The sequence below is a fragment of the Cetorhinus maximus genome, chromosome 5, assembly GCF_964194155.1.
Source record: "Cetorhinus maximus chromosome 5, sCetMax3.hap1.1, whole genome shotgun sequence".
Lineage (NCBI taxonomy): Eukaryota > Metazoa > Chordata > Chondrichthyes > Lamniformes > Cetorhinidae > Cetorhinus > Cetorhinus maximus.
The window spans coordinates 75070999-75086011 of record NC_135883.1 but is presented as its reverse complement, the minus strand read 5'-3'; the positions used below and the strand labels follow the sequence as shown (position 1 = coordinate 75086011).

The 15013-nt window shown below is 39.0% G+C and overlaps 1 protein-coding gene across 11 annotated transcripts in view; it reads left to right on the top strand.

The window, feature by feature from the left end:
• Positions 1-15013, top strand: part of LOC144680734 (intersectin-2-like) — a 217153-nt gene that overhangs the window by 72836 nt on the left and 129304 nt on the right. For 7 of the 11 annotated variants that reach the window (XM_078542045.1, XM_078542037.1, XM_078542036.1 and 4 more), the window contains 4 exons: positions 1685-1777; positions 7042-7105; positions 9797-9960; positions 11409-11609. In XM_078542045.1, the coding sequence (XP_078398171.1) occupies positions 1685-1777; positions 7042-7105; positions 9797-9960; positions 11409-11609 (522 nt within the window). The remainder of the gene's footprint in view (positions 1-1684; positions 1778-7041; positions 7106-9796; positions 9961-11408; positions 11610-15013) is intronic. The other 4 variants (XM_078542042.1, XM_078542040.1, XM_078542039.1 and 1 more) reach the window with 2 other exon arrangements.

Sequence of the window (15013 nt, the reverse complement as noted above, 5' to 3'; positions counted from 1 at the left end):
TGTTTTGTTAGTATTTTTAATTGTTTTACTAACCTGTAATGCTGCTTTTACTGATTTACATATCCCTAGATTCCTTTGCTCTTCTACTTCTTTCAGTTTCTTATTTTCTAAGATGTAGGTTATGTTTCTTTTATTCCGACCAAAATGTATCACCCCACATTTATTATGCTAAAGTTAATTTGCTATTTAATTGTCCAATTTGCAAGTTTACTGATGTATTTTTCTATTCTTTATTCTTTCGGTGTTAGCTATGCCCACTAGTTTGGCATCATCTGCAAATATTGCTATTGAACTACTTGATCCTACATCCAAATAATTAAAATAAATTATGAATAACAATAGTTCCAGCACTGATCTTTGTGGAACACTGCTTTCTACATTTCTTGAATCTGAATAACTACCCTTTGTCCCTACTTTTTGCTTCCTGTTTTTTTTAAGCCAATTTGCTAACCATTTAGGTATTTGCCTCCTGACTCCGCATGTCACGAGCCTATCATATGGTCCCTTATCAAAGCCTTTTGAAAAGTCAAGTTGTATGGCATCTACTGCATTCCTCTCGTCTATTCTTTCTGTTACCTCTTCAAAGATTTCTATCGGATGAGTTAAGACTTTCAGAATCCATGCTGACTTTTTATTCTTTTTATCTTTAGATTCTCTTTAATTTATTTTAGTATAGATTTAAACATATTTGTCATCACTGGCATTAAACTGACTGGCCTGTAGTTCCCAAGTTTAATTCAATTTCCATGGAATTAGGCAGTTTTCTTTGGAATACATATAGTTTTATTCCTGGACTTTTCTGCACCTTGTGGACTGAGTGACCCTGCATTTGATCATCTCCACAATCACGTCTGATGTTCTCCTAGGAAAGGATCGCTGCATCGCCACCTGGTGAACATATTTATAAAGCATGCTGAATTTTGATAGATGAGATTGAGTCATATAAGTAGGGTGCCATTAAAGTTAATTGCTGGGAATTTCCTTGGAGCGATGCCCATTCTGTTACCATAACTTAATTGGAAATACTGTAAAACTTCAGGTTTCAGGAAGTTCCCAGCCAATGAGTCACAGAACTTTACTCTAACTGTAAAATAGAGGCAAAATACAGCGGAAGCTGGAGATTTGCACTAAAAACAGAAAGTGCTGAAAAAACTCAGCAGGTCTGGCAGCATCTGTGGTGGGAGAAATAGAGTTAACGTTTCAAGTCCAATACGACTCTTCTTCAGAGAAGAATGCATATTGCCCAAAAAAGAGTCATATTGGACTTGAAATGTTAACTCTGATTCTTTCTCCACATATCCTGCCAGACCTGCTGAGTTTTTTCAGCACTTTGTTTTTATTTGCTCTGACAGTGCTCCCTACTCTGATAGATTATGGACTGTAGTGCGAGTAATAGGGAATCTTGAGACTGGGGCCAGAGTCAAGAGAATCGAGTCAGATTTCTAGAGTTAAAGGGTTGGAAACTCTCTTGGGTTCCAGTCTGACATGGAGCCAAGGCTGAGGGTAGTGGAGAGCGTGAGGTTGAGAGCATGGACTCAGTGACTGTCTTGGTTTCAAGATGGAGAATGAAGGATAGCAGGTATAATTATACCCCACATGCCGATTCTAAAGTCCATGCTTTTGTGAAGTACTGTGTAATTGGAAATGATCTATGTGTTTACTTGCGTGTCTGTTTGTTTTACAGGTGGTCCAAATATGTGGGCTATCACCTCTGATGAACGAGTCAAACATGACCAGCAATTTTTAAGTCTTAAACCACTTGGAGGGTTACTTTCAGGTATGTGTCCCATAGAACTTTGAGAGTACCCCAGTGTGTCAAAATAAAACATGTGCTTTAGCATGTTTTTGGTATGACTGTCCAAGACTTCTAGGCTGCAGTTCTTGAGCTGAGTCAGTGTGGATACTAATATAGAATCTGTGGTATAACTGCACTTTAAGGAGTACAATCGATTATAAATCAATGGCCCAGATTTTGCAGTTATAATGACGGTGAGACTGTGAATGTTTTTAATCATTAACCTGTGAAACTTACAGCAACTTCTAGCATCTGCACATGTGCTGTTAAATGTGAATATCCATAAGTTGCTGCCAGTGATCTGCTGTGCTGTTGAAGTCTCTATAGGTGGCAATCTTTAAGACATCAGTGAACTGACAAGAACTTCCCCTTTTGTGCTGTAATATTGCTGTGAAACCCTGCAAAGAAGTTACACCTTGTTAATGAGGCATAATTGAGTTTTTAATGCCCTACTGAGGCATAATTATGATTGAATCACCTCTCTGGCCCTGAAAATCTAATTTTATAGTTGTGTAAGGCCGTTTTTCCATTATGATAAAAATTCCATAGATTTAATAGAAATTATTTCTTCAACAATGTTTATGATATTTCAGCTTATAATAGGTATTCCCCAATCTTTATTTTTCTCTTCGTAAATTGTTTTTATTTATTTATTCATGGGATGTGGGCTTCGCTGGCTGGGCCAGCATTTATTGCCCATCCCTACTTGCTCTTGAGAAAGCGGTGGTGAGCTGCCTTCTTGAATCGCTGCAGTCCATGTGGTGCAGGTACACCCACAGTTCTGTTTGGAAGGGAGTTCCAGGATTTTGACCCAGTGACAGTGAAGGAACCGCAAAATATTTCCAAGTCAGGATGGTGAGTGACTTGGAGGGGCACTTCCAGGTGGTGGTGTTCCCATCTATCTGCTGCCTTTGTCCTTTTAGGTGGTAGTGGTCATGGGTTTGGAAGGTGCTGTCTATTTATAGCTGTGTAATGCCGTTTTTCCATTATGACAAAAATTCCATAGTTTTTTTAATCTAATAGAAATTATTTCTTAAACAATGTTTATGGTATTTCAGCTTATAATAGGTATTCCCCAATCTTTATTTCTCTCTTTGTAAAATGTATAAAAAGTGAAGGAATAATCTGTAAATTTTACTTCTTGGTTTGCTGTTTGTGGGAATTCTTCAGTGTAATTAGCTGCTTACCCTGCTTAATAATGTCACTTTTCTGGATGCCAGAGATCCCATCGACTTGACACCAGAATAAAATTGTGAGGGGAAAGTCCAGACCACAGAGATCATTGGATCTTTGTGGGCAGCTTTTTTCGAGGTGAGCTGACCACAAAATCCAGACCAATGGATCAGAATTTATGTGAGAACATCTTAAGGAGGTATTTCTCGCTGGTTGTTGTATAACTACAACCAACTTTGATGGAAATATTTAATCTTTGAAACTGAAGTTTAAAAAGTATTTTAAATTGCCTACTGGGCAAGTATTAATTTTATAAAAGGGCTGAGGTCAACACTCAAATACTGGGACAGGAATTTTTGTGCAAGCATTTACAAGGAGCGCAGTGTAATTTAGTGCCCTAGTCTCATGGTCGACCCTAGTGAAAGATTGGTAGAAGAATTATAACTGTAGCATGACTATTACCTTGCTCGTCATTCTGTAATCACATCAGTCAGTTACTGATAACTTTTAAACAGATTTAGGGTATTCATATAAACCAGTAAATACTAACAGCTTTTTAATATTTCTCTTTCCTCTTCTTTATGCACCAGGATATACTTTTGGCAGCCTGAATCTTGAGTTCAATACTGCTTGACTGAAAACTGTTTAAATAAAAAATGTTTTTAATTTGAGGACTCAATTTGAAACAAGTTTGTATAGATTCTCTTTATTTGTGAAAAATAAATAGCTTTTTTCCTATGATAACATAGTAACTGTTTTTGATGTTTTATCAGTGTAATACCAATTAATGATTCCAATGTATTACTGTTAATCAGTTTTTGTTAAAAGGCCTCTTTTTGTTTTAAGAGTAATAGTTTGTAACAGGCAGTTTGAAATAAATTATAATTCTTTCCTACATCTCAAAACTGCAGGACTCCTTCTTTCAAGTTACAGGCATTTAAAATCTGCTATTTACGCATGACTAATTGACTAATTTTTCATGACTTCACCACCACTCTTCTCTAACGTGGGAATGTCTTGCACCATAAGCCATTGCTCATTACACATGTTTCTTTATTGAAAAATAGTGAATGGGCTACTAACCGTTTCCATATTATGCTTTTGTTGTAGTGTTGATTCAGAATTTCTTTTAGTCTTTCATGGAATGTGAGCAATGCTGGCAAGGCCAGCATTTGTTGCCCATCCCAAATTTCTCCAGAGAAGCCGGTAGTTAGCTGTCTTCTTGAACCACTGCAGTCCATCTGGTGCAGGTACGCTCAGCGCTGCTGGGAAAGGAGTTCCAGGATTTTGATCCTGCAACAGTGAAAGAATTGGGATATAGTTTGAAGTCAGGACGATGTGTAGCTTGGAGGGGAACTTTCAGGTGGTGGTGTTCCCATGCATTGCTGCCCTTGTCCTTCTAGGTGGTAGAGCTCGCAGGTTTGGAAGGTGCTGTTGAAGTAGCCTGGTGAGTAGTTATGGTGCATCTTGTATACAGTACACATTGCTGCCATTTACGTTGGTGGTGGAGGGAGTATATGTTTATGTTGGTGGATGGGGTACTGATCAGACAGCCTGGATGGTGTCGATCGTCTTGAATGTTGTTGGAGTCTCACGGATCCAGGCAAGTGGAGAGTATTTCATCTGACTTTTCCTTGTAGATGGTGGACAGACTTTGGGGAGTCAGGAGATGTGTTATTTGCCTCAGAATTCCCAGCCTCTGACCTACTTTTGTAGCCACTGTATTTATATGGCTGGTCCAGTTCAGTTTCTGATCAATAGTAACCCCCAGGATGTTGATAGTGGGGGATTCAGCTATCCAGCAGTAATGCCATTGAATGTCAAGGGGAGATGGTTAGTTTCTCACTTGTTTGAGATGGTCATTGCCTGGCACTTATGTGGCACGAATGTTACTTGCCACTTATCAGCCCAAGCCTAATGTTTCCCAGGTCTTGCTTCACATTGGCAGGAACTGCTTAGTATCTGCGGAGTCGCGAATGGCATTAAACATTGTGCATTCACCACTTCTGATCTTATGGTGGAAAGAAGGTCACTGATGAAGCAGCAGAAGATGATTGGGCCTAGAGCACTATCATGAGGAACTCCTGCAGCTATGTACTAGGACTGAGATGATTGGCCTCCAACTACCACAACCATCTTCCTTTGTGCTTGGTATGACTTCAGACAGTGGAGAGTTTTCCCCCAATCCCCATTGACTTCAATTTTGCCAGGGCTCCTTAATGTCACACTCGGACAAATGCTGCCTTGGTGTCAAGGACAGTCACTCTCACCTCACCTCTTGAGTTCAGCTTTTTTCTCCATGTTCGGACTAAGGTTGTAATGAGGTCAGGAGCTGACTGGCCCTTGCGGAACCCAAATCGTACACCAGCGACCGGATTATTGGTGAGTAAGTGCAGCTTGATAGCACTGTCAATGACCCCTTCCATTGCTTTGCTGATGATCAAGAGAAGGCCGCTGGGATGGTAATTGGCCGGATAGGATTTGTTCTGCTCTTTCTGGACTAGACATACCTGGGCAATTTCCTCCAGGACATTAGGCTGGGCCTCTGGATTCAGTGACATTATCATGATGCCACTGTCTCCCCTCGATACTGCAGCAGCCCGATCTGAGCTGGCTGCACTAATAATACATCTAACTATGGTTCCGTTACAAGACACAGTTTGTACTACACTATGTTTTGAGTCTCCAAGGTAGAAAATCCACACCAATAACTTAGTCTTAGTCGTTCATACAACCGGAGAAGCATGAGGTAGACAAAGCACTCCATTCTCTCCTGTCCACAGTCAATGTTTGTGTATCACTCCAGCGTCTGTTGACCAGCTGGAGATCTCTACTGACAGTTTGGCGCCAGTTCACCTTGGGTTGCCCTGTTCTTCTACACACCAATGAGTATTTGAAAAAGGCATCTTTTTATTTTTTGCTTTTAGTGCAGCATATCCGCCTCTTTGCAATTATTGTGTTGTTTCAAGAGTGGTTAGTGGAATAAAATGTATTGTGGAGAATGACTGGTTGGTAAATTAGCTGTGATAGTAAATATTTCATACCCATCTATTTCAGTTAACTGGGATAATAATGAATTTCACGGAATTTATTTGTCCACAACTAGAATAAAATAAACTTTGTTTTGAATGGGCAGTAGTCTATATATATGTTTTGTAGTCCATATATATTTTTGATTTCACAATTTATTCCAACTTTAACCATTAGAACTGCAGACTGTTTTATTTATTTTGGTGGTTAAAGGTAATGATTTAATCATGCTCTGCCTAATACTACACATGGGTTGGTTGCTTGGGATAATATACATTGTGTGACTTTTTTTTTACAAAGAAAGCATCAGCTATAAAGCTTGGAACCTGAGAACAGTGACTGTCCAGATTAATTCTGTAACAAAAAGTTAATTTAAATTGGGTTGTGCTGAAGAAGCTATGTTTTCTAAAGGTGTGAGTGGTACATTTATCGATAATGAGTTTTTGACCAACTTACACTGACAAAGCATTTATAACTTGCCCTTGTTCTGGTTTTAGTTCACTGTAATTAAACCTGCGTAACTGAAGATGCACAGCAAGGAAAGCAATGGCATCATTGTTGCGTGTTAGTGCAGCCGACCTTTGTGAATTCAGTGAAAGCCACTATAATAAGTGTCAAATTAGAAAACAAGCAGAACCTGATTAACAGGTACAAGAAAGGCTAACACAGCCATCACAAGGCTGAGAACTCAAAAGGAATCAGATTATTAACCTATTATGCGAAAATAAGAACTTATGCGACCTCTGTAATTTGTGATAGGTGTACGTAACATTCCTTAATGATTATTGGTTCATAAAACATAAGCACATGATAGCATAAAGATAAAAAATCAAAATGTCGATGGTAGAAAGTAGATGCTGAGTTTCTATAAGTCTAGGGGCAAGCCAATGGAAAATACAGAATTTTTGCATTAAGAAATTTTTCTGGTAAATTTTAAGCCCATTTATATTTCACAATTTCACAATGAGATGGAGCTGTGGTTTTATAGTGATTTATAAATTCTTTCCCTATTATTAAAATATATTTATTTTAATGCTTAACAGGTGACCAAGCTCGAAATTTCTTTCTGCAATCTGGTTTGCCAAAGCTAGTACTAGCTGAAATATGGTGAGTACTGAAAACTGACCTTGTGATAGGTCACTGCTTTTACAATGATCTATTTTTCATATTTAACTTCTAGCATTGAAATGAGTAAATAAAATGTAAAATTTATAACCCAACCTAATATGTTCAAATTGTGACTGGGGCTTTGTCCTACTAAAGGGTTTTTCAAACTGGTGACCAAAGAAGTGACTGACACCTCAACTGCCTAACTTTATTTGTAGTAACCACCATTTAAACTAACCAGGCCAACCTGCCCTCTCAGTAAGAAAACTTTTGTCACACCCTGTTTATTCCACTCAAGAAGAAAATCTTTGTATTTCCTAAATGATCTGGTTGCTGGTCAGTTATTGGATCTTTCTCATTGTTAAAAAAAACTAGTTAATTTGCTATTTGTCTTTTGTATATTTTGTGTTTGTAAAACTTTAATGGAATGTTGCACTAAAACCTGTTATCATGTTATTGTTTTCAATGTGTGTACTTTGCTTGGGCATGTTTCATGCATTGGGGCCAAAATGACATGATGTTGTTTTAATATGATTCATGTGTGCTATTCTTTATTTGACATCTCAGAATATTCTCACCATTGCCGCTACCAGTAATGGATATGCATTCACCAGTGCTGCACTTAGTTATATAGCTCACAGTGCTCTCGCCATTTGTAAGGACAAAATCTATGATTTTACTGCTGGTTTTTTCTCCACAATTTAAACATAATATAATTTCCACAGTAAACTTCACTGAAATCCTAATGGAAGCATCTGTATAGATATTAAATCTAACTTCTCCTTGTGTTCAAATATTTCCATGACTACAGCCTCCCTACTCCTTCCAGCCCTAATACCTTGCATGATCTCTGTGCTCATCCAATTCTGGCCTTGTGCGTATTCCCGATTTCCTTCATTTCATTGATGGCCATGCCTTCAGCTGCTGGGACCTGAGCTCTGGAATTCCCTTGCTGCACCTCTCTGCCTTCCTCCTTTATGTCACTTCTTAAACCAACCTCTTTGACCAAGCTTTTGGTCATCTGTACTAATATCTCTTTATGTAGCTTTGTGTTAAATTCTGCCTGGCAATACTCCTGTGAAGCAATGTGAGAGGTTTTTTGCTAGATTAAAGGTGCTTTATAAATGTTAGTTGTTGTTGTAAAATAATAGCAAGAAAACAATAATGCTTGATAAAATATCAAATCACTCCACATAAAATAGTATTTTACACATTCTCTTAAAGCCGTATGGAGCATGGTGTTGGATATATTCAATAAATGAAATATACCCCACGTGCTAAATGTTTTGATTTTCTATAGTGAATAAATTTCAAAATTTATGAAAGAGCCTATTATTGCATACTTGTTACTCAAACTTTTTTAAAACTGGGCTTATGCTTGGAGCAATCCTCTTTTGGTTTAGTTGCAGGGACAATATAACTTGCCAGCTCTCATTCATAGGGAATATTCCATGCTGCTGCTAAAGGACAGCCCTTCTGTTGTAGCTACTTTCTTACTTTACACTTATGTTCTTTTCCCTTTTGAATTTATGGGCAGAATCTTCCAGTTGACATCCTGGGGCAGGCCTGATACGCCCACGCGCAATGATGTCGGGTGCACGTCCCAACATCATCACACGTCACAGCGATATTTCGTTCGGCGGGCATGCGCCGGATTCGGCTGCGCGCCTGCTGAAATTTCAAGGGCCTATTAAGGCCATTAAGAGATTAATTAAAGTATTTAAGAATGCTGCCCGTCCAACCTTAAGGTTAGCAGGCAGGCGAAAAGCCCAAGCGGCCTTCGCGGTTTTCAGGAAACCTCATCCATGGGCGGGATGAGGTTTCCTGAAGCTTTTATAAAACAATTAAATAAATTTTCCCACCTTTACAAACATGTGACTGTGCCACATGAGTTGGGACATGGTTAAATACATTTTTTAATCGATTATTTAATTTTTCTCATATCCATTCATTCTCCCTGAGGCAGCTTCGTGCCTCAGGGAGATTGCTGTGCTTTTTTGCGCACATGCGCGAAAGAGCACAGGCCCCAACTCTCCCTCCTCGTGGGTGATGATTGACTCCGGGCCTGCCCCCATCCGTTCCCGCCCAGCCTGCCCGCCATAGGAAAAATCCAGGCCTTCTCTTTAAACCCCTCCAAATCTATGCCTGCCTCACCTTTTTCATTCTTCATAAAACTTAACCCTTCAACCAAACTTTTGGTCATCTCTAATATCTCTTTTTTAATCTTTTATTGAGTGTGAGCTTCGTTGGCAAGGCCTCATTTGTTGCCCATCTCTAATTGCCCTTAAGAAGGTGGTGGTGAGCTGCCTTCCATAACCGCTGCAGTCCATCTGGTGTAGACATATGCACAGTGAAGTTAGGAAGGGATATCCATATCTCACCGTCCTATTATTTTTGTCAGATTATAGCCCTGTGGAGTGCCTTGGAATATTTTTCTGCATTAAAGTGCTATGTGTAACTGCAAGTTGTTGTTTTCGGTGTCGTGTGCAGAATGGTCTCAGACCGTTAAAATCTAATTTCTGCCTTGAAAATTGAATGGGTTTTGGGAGAAATGTGTATTATCCATGTGATTTCTCAGAAGCTAATTGAATATTTAAATATTATGTTGATTATATTTTAGCTCTGTGAGTAGTGCCTAGAATCCAACAAAGTCTGCTATATAATTGTAGATTTGTTTTTCCTTCTATAAAGGACCCTGGCAGACTTGAACAAGGATGGAAAGATGGACCAGCAGGAATTCTCCATAGCTATGAAACTAATCAAGATGACCCTTCAAGGTCACCCGGTGCCCACCACACTTCCACTTGTTATGAAACAGCCACCAATCCCTTCACCTTTAAGCTCTGCACGATTTGGTAAATAAAATCCTCTGAATAAGTGTAGAATAGATTATTAAAGCATTGTACTTGGTCTCTCATATAATATTTTAGTGCCGTGTTGATGCTGTATTTATTATATTGGCATTAAAAAAGGTACATTTGAGGCAATACGTATCTGTATTTTACTAATCGAGCACCTGTAGCAATGTGCATCAAGAATTGAGACTAACTATAGTCTTCAAGTGAAGTGGGATAGACTGTGGGTGTAATTGAACCAGGTGACACAGCCTTAATTCATTTCCCATTTTAAAGTCTTAAACTCTGCCTTATTTTTACCAGATGTTTTTAGATTTTTTAATAATTCAATTGGATGCCAGTTATCATGATTACTACAGTTTAATAATAGGTAGCTTAATGTGTTCTCTCCAAACACTGCCCAAGTCAGAGAATAAAACCTCTAACTATTCTCCAGGGTGTTTAGAATACTTTAAATGGATGTTGTACAAAACCTGATTGGTCCAGACCCACAATTTCCCCCCAGTTTTATACTGGGAAGATTAAACCATTATCTGCCATCTCCAACATGAACACTATTCATTAGCCAATGACTCCATCCCTCTCTCTGGTCACTGTTTGTAGCTGAACCAGACTATTTGCAACCTCTGCATTCTTTTTGATCCTGAGCTTCCAACCCCATACCCCCATACTTGCCCTATCGTCAAGACCACCTACCTCCGTCTGTGTAATATCATCTGTCCATGCGTCTGCCCATCTTCTGCTAAAACTCTCTTCTGCTTTTGTTACCTCCAGAATAGAGAATTGTTACCTCTATGTCGATACTCCCCTAGCAGGCTTCCCATCTAACACCTTCAGTAAACTTGAGCTCCTCTAAAACTCTGCAGCCTGCACCATTTGAAGCAGCTCATCATCGGCCCTGTGCTCACTAAGCTACATTGGCTCCTGGTCCAGAAATTCCACAAATGTAAAATTCTCATCCTAGTGTTCAAATCTCTCCCTGGCCTGGCCCCTCTCTATCTCTGTAACCTCCTCTAGCCCTACAACCCTTCCAGAATGTTGCATGCCTCCAATACTGGCCTCATGACCATCCCTGATTTCCTTCACCCTTGCTTGTGCCTTTAACCACCTTGGCCCTAAGTTCTGGAATTCAATAAGTAAACCTCCAACTCTCTCTTCTCCTTTAAGACACTCCATTTGGTCAAGTATCTTAATATCTCCCGATGTGACTCGGTGCAAATTTTATCTGATACAGTTCCTGTGAAGTGCTTTGGGATGCAAGGTTGAAGGTACTACATAGATGCAACTTTTTGTTGTTACTGAAATCCTAATGTCAACACTGAGAATTGTGCCTCTACTCTTCTGGTAACCATATATCAACTTCTGCTTACCTTTATAAAATAGCAAGTATTTAAAGGAATTGTCCATAGTGATGAATTTAAATTGTTCATATTTAAATTCCAATATAGGAATGGGAAGTATGCCAAATCTATCAGTCCCACCAAACATGCCTTCATTTGCTTCCTTGGGTCCCACATCATCTTTGACATCAGTGACCTCCATGCCACCTTTGGGTATGTCAGTTCCTCTGATACCTGCTGGTAGTACATCAACATTGCCAAATGGTACATCTATCCTTATTCCGCCATTATCTGCACAGAGTTCTGCAAGTAAGTAATACAAATTGATGTGTTGCACTTCGATCTATAATTGACAGCAGTATTTCAAACTGTATATAGATTTTTTTGCAAAACATTCCTTGAAGTTTTGTTCATTTTCTCATATTTGCTCTCATAGACCTTTATCTTGAATCTTCCATTGAGAAAATGAGATAAAGTTTTTTTATCGTTTCACTCACAAAAAAACACAAATGATTGTGTTAATTATTGGGTGTTTCAGTTTTCAGTTATATTCATGTCCCTATCCAATTTAGCCAAGACGAGAAATTAAGGATCCAGTTGGATTTGAACTGAATATGACCACTTAGAGCTCCAGTTTGTCAGTTTTGGACCAAATATTGCAGTTGCTATGCAGATTGTTACTTTGATTTAAAATGTACCTTTCCATGAAATACAATCCATCCTTCTTTTGTTGTAGTACTCGACAAAATGTAAACGTGAAATGCTGAAAATGCAGAGCCGGAAAGAGAAAGATTGCCTAACATTTTGAGTATGACCCTTCATGAAACTTGTTCATTTCCAACATTTCTGTTTCATTTCAGATTTTCAGCATTTATATTTTAACTGTGAAGCTTTTTTTGAGGTGTTTAATTGGGGTCTTTTCAGTCCTTTGTGCTACTTCCCCATTCCTGCTATACCTAGGCAACTTTGACTCTTTCTTAAAACAAAATACTACAGATTCTGGAAATCTGAAGTAAAAACAGAAAATGGCAGAAATACTCAGCAGGTCTGGCAACATCTGTGGAGAGAGAAACAGAGTTAACGTTTCAAGTTGTGACCTTTCATTAGAACAGGAAAAAGTTAGAAATGTGTTGACTTTTAATTTGGTGAAATGGGGAAGGGTGGAAAAAAAAACAAAAGCAAAAGTCTGCGATAGGACAAAAGACAGGAGACATTTAACTGCAAAAGAGTTGGTGGTGCAGAGCCAAAGTGGGTAGCAATGGGACAAGTAAAGAAACAAAAGATGAGTCCAGAGTAGGTATGAATGCAAGAATAATGAACAGCTGCCACGTGAAAGTAGAAACGAGAAAAACAAGATTAAGACTAACACACACAAAGAGAAGGAAACAAAATGGGGGTGGGGGGAGGCGAGCAGAGATTACAGTCTGCAATTGTTGAACTCAGTGTTAAGTCCTGAAGGCTGTAAAGTGTCTAATCAAAAGATGAGGCCTTGTTCCTTGAGCTTGCATTGAGCTTCATTGGAACACTGCAGTAGGCTGAACACGGAGAGCAAGGTGGAAGCGTAAAATGTCAGGCTACTAGAAGCTTGGGGTCATGCATGAGGACTGAGCGGAGGTGTTCCACAAAGCGTTCACCCAGTCTGTGTTTTGGCCTCCCACTGTAGAGGAGACCGCATTATGAGCAGCGAATGCAGTATACTAAATTGAAAGAAGTTCATGTAACTCGCTTCTTCACCTGGGAGAAGCCTTTGGGGCCTTGGTGAAAGGATACAAAACATTAACTCTGTTTTTCTCTCCACAGATGCTGCCAGATCTTTGAGTACTTCTAGCATTTTCTGTTTTTATTTGCTTTTTCTTGAGGGTTAGAAAATCTCAGTAACCTTTTGCCATTAACTGTCGCCTGCCTTCTGTACTACCACAGACTTTTGCTTTTGATTTTTTTCCACCCTTCCCCATTTCACCTACTTAAAAACCATGATAACCCGCTCACCAAATCCATAATTCATGATTTTATTTGTAGCTCTCATTTGCAATAAATGTACCATAATGGTAATAATCAATATACAGTAAAATCTTTGTTATCTACCATGCTCAGAGAACAGGTGGTGCTGTTAATCAAAAATGCCCATTAATGGGAAGTTACATTACTCCGGACATGAGGCAAGGTGCCGCTCTGTCTTTGAGGGGTGAAGGGAACGGGCAGCAGCTAGGCAATCAAGGGTCCTAGCACAGCAGGGGACCACAGTAAAACCACTACAACTGAAGACCAAGCTGACACTACAACTGACATCACAACCTTCAGATCAGTTTTTTAAAAAAAGTCAAGCTGTCAGTTTCAGTTTCACTGACAGCTGGTCCGAGTGGTATATTATTGTTCAAGCACAGTAACCAAAACTGATCCAATAATTTCAATGTAGTCTAAGAACAACTTCTGTAGATTTACAATCTGCTGTTATTATTAGTTTTCTTTTAAAGAATGCGTTATTTGAACACTGAAAGTGACTGACAAAAAAAACGAGCTATCAGAGATTAAGGTTACTAGAAAATTCTGATTTGCAAAGTGTCAGTAACACAAAATTTACTGTAGTTTTATTTTCGCCACCTTCTGTCAACTTTCTCATTTGATATCTATTAAGGAATTAATAACATTTAGTTAACTTATATTAATTTTAAAAATTACACATTTCTGTTAACTACAATCCACATTTGTCACTTAAAGAACATTGAAGTTCTGTAATCATGTAGGTCACAAGTTTAATTGCATTTAGACAAGATTTTGTTTCCATATGAAATTGACCTAAAATGAAGGCAGTCAAATGAATTGTGCTTTAAATAGATTTAGGCATAGGGACATAGGACCTAGGAGCAGGATTAGGCCATTTGGCCCTTTGAGCCTGCCCTGCCATTCAATAACATCATGGCTGATCTGGCTGTGGTCTCAACTCCACTTTCATGTCTACCCTCAACATACACACAGACACACACCGCCCCCCCCCCCCCAATAACCCTTGACTCTCTTACCTATCAAAAATTTGTCTAACTCTGTCGTGAATAAATTCAATAACCCAGCCTCCACTGCTTTCTGGGGAAGAGAATTTTACAAACTAACAAATCTCTGAGAGAGAAAAAAATCTCCTCGTCTCCATCTTAAAAGGGTGACCTCTTATTCTTAAACTGTGTCCCTTAGTTTTAGTTGCCCCAACATGTGGAAACATCCTCCTGGCATCTACCCTATCAAGTCCCGTTAGATCTTATACGTTTCAATAAGATCACCTCTCATTCTTCTAAACTCCAATACGTATAGGCCCAACCTGTTCAACCTTTCTTCATAAGGTAAGCCCCTCATCCCAGGGATGAATCAAGTGAACCTTCTCTGAACTGCTTCTAATGCAATTATATCTTTTTTCAATTAAAGAGACCAAAACTGTACACAAATTCCAGATGTGGTCTCGCCAAGGCCCTGTACAGCTGCAGTAAAACTTTCCTACTTTTATATTCCATTCCCCTTGCAATAAACGCCAACATTACATTTGCCTTTCTAATCACTTGCTGCACCTGCATACTAACCTTTTGTGATTCATGCACCAGGACACTCAGATCCTTCTGTACCACTGATTTTTGCAGTCTCTCTCCATTTAAATCCTTTACTATTCTTCCTGCCAAAGTGGACAACTTCACATTTTCCCACATTACACTCCATCTCCCAAATTTTTG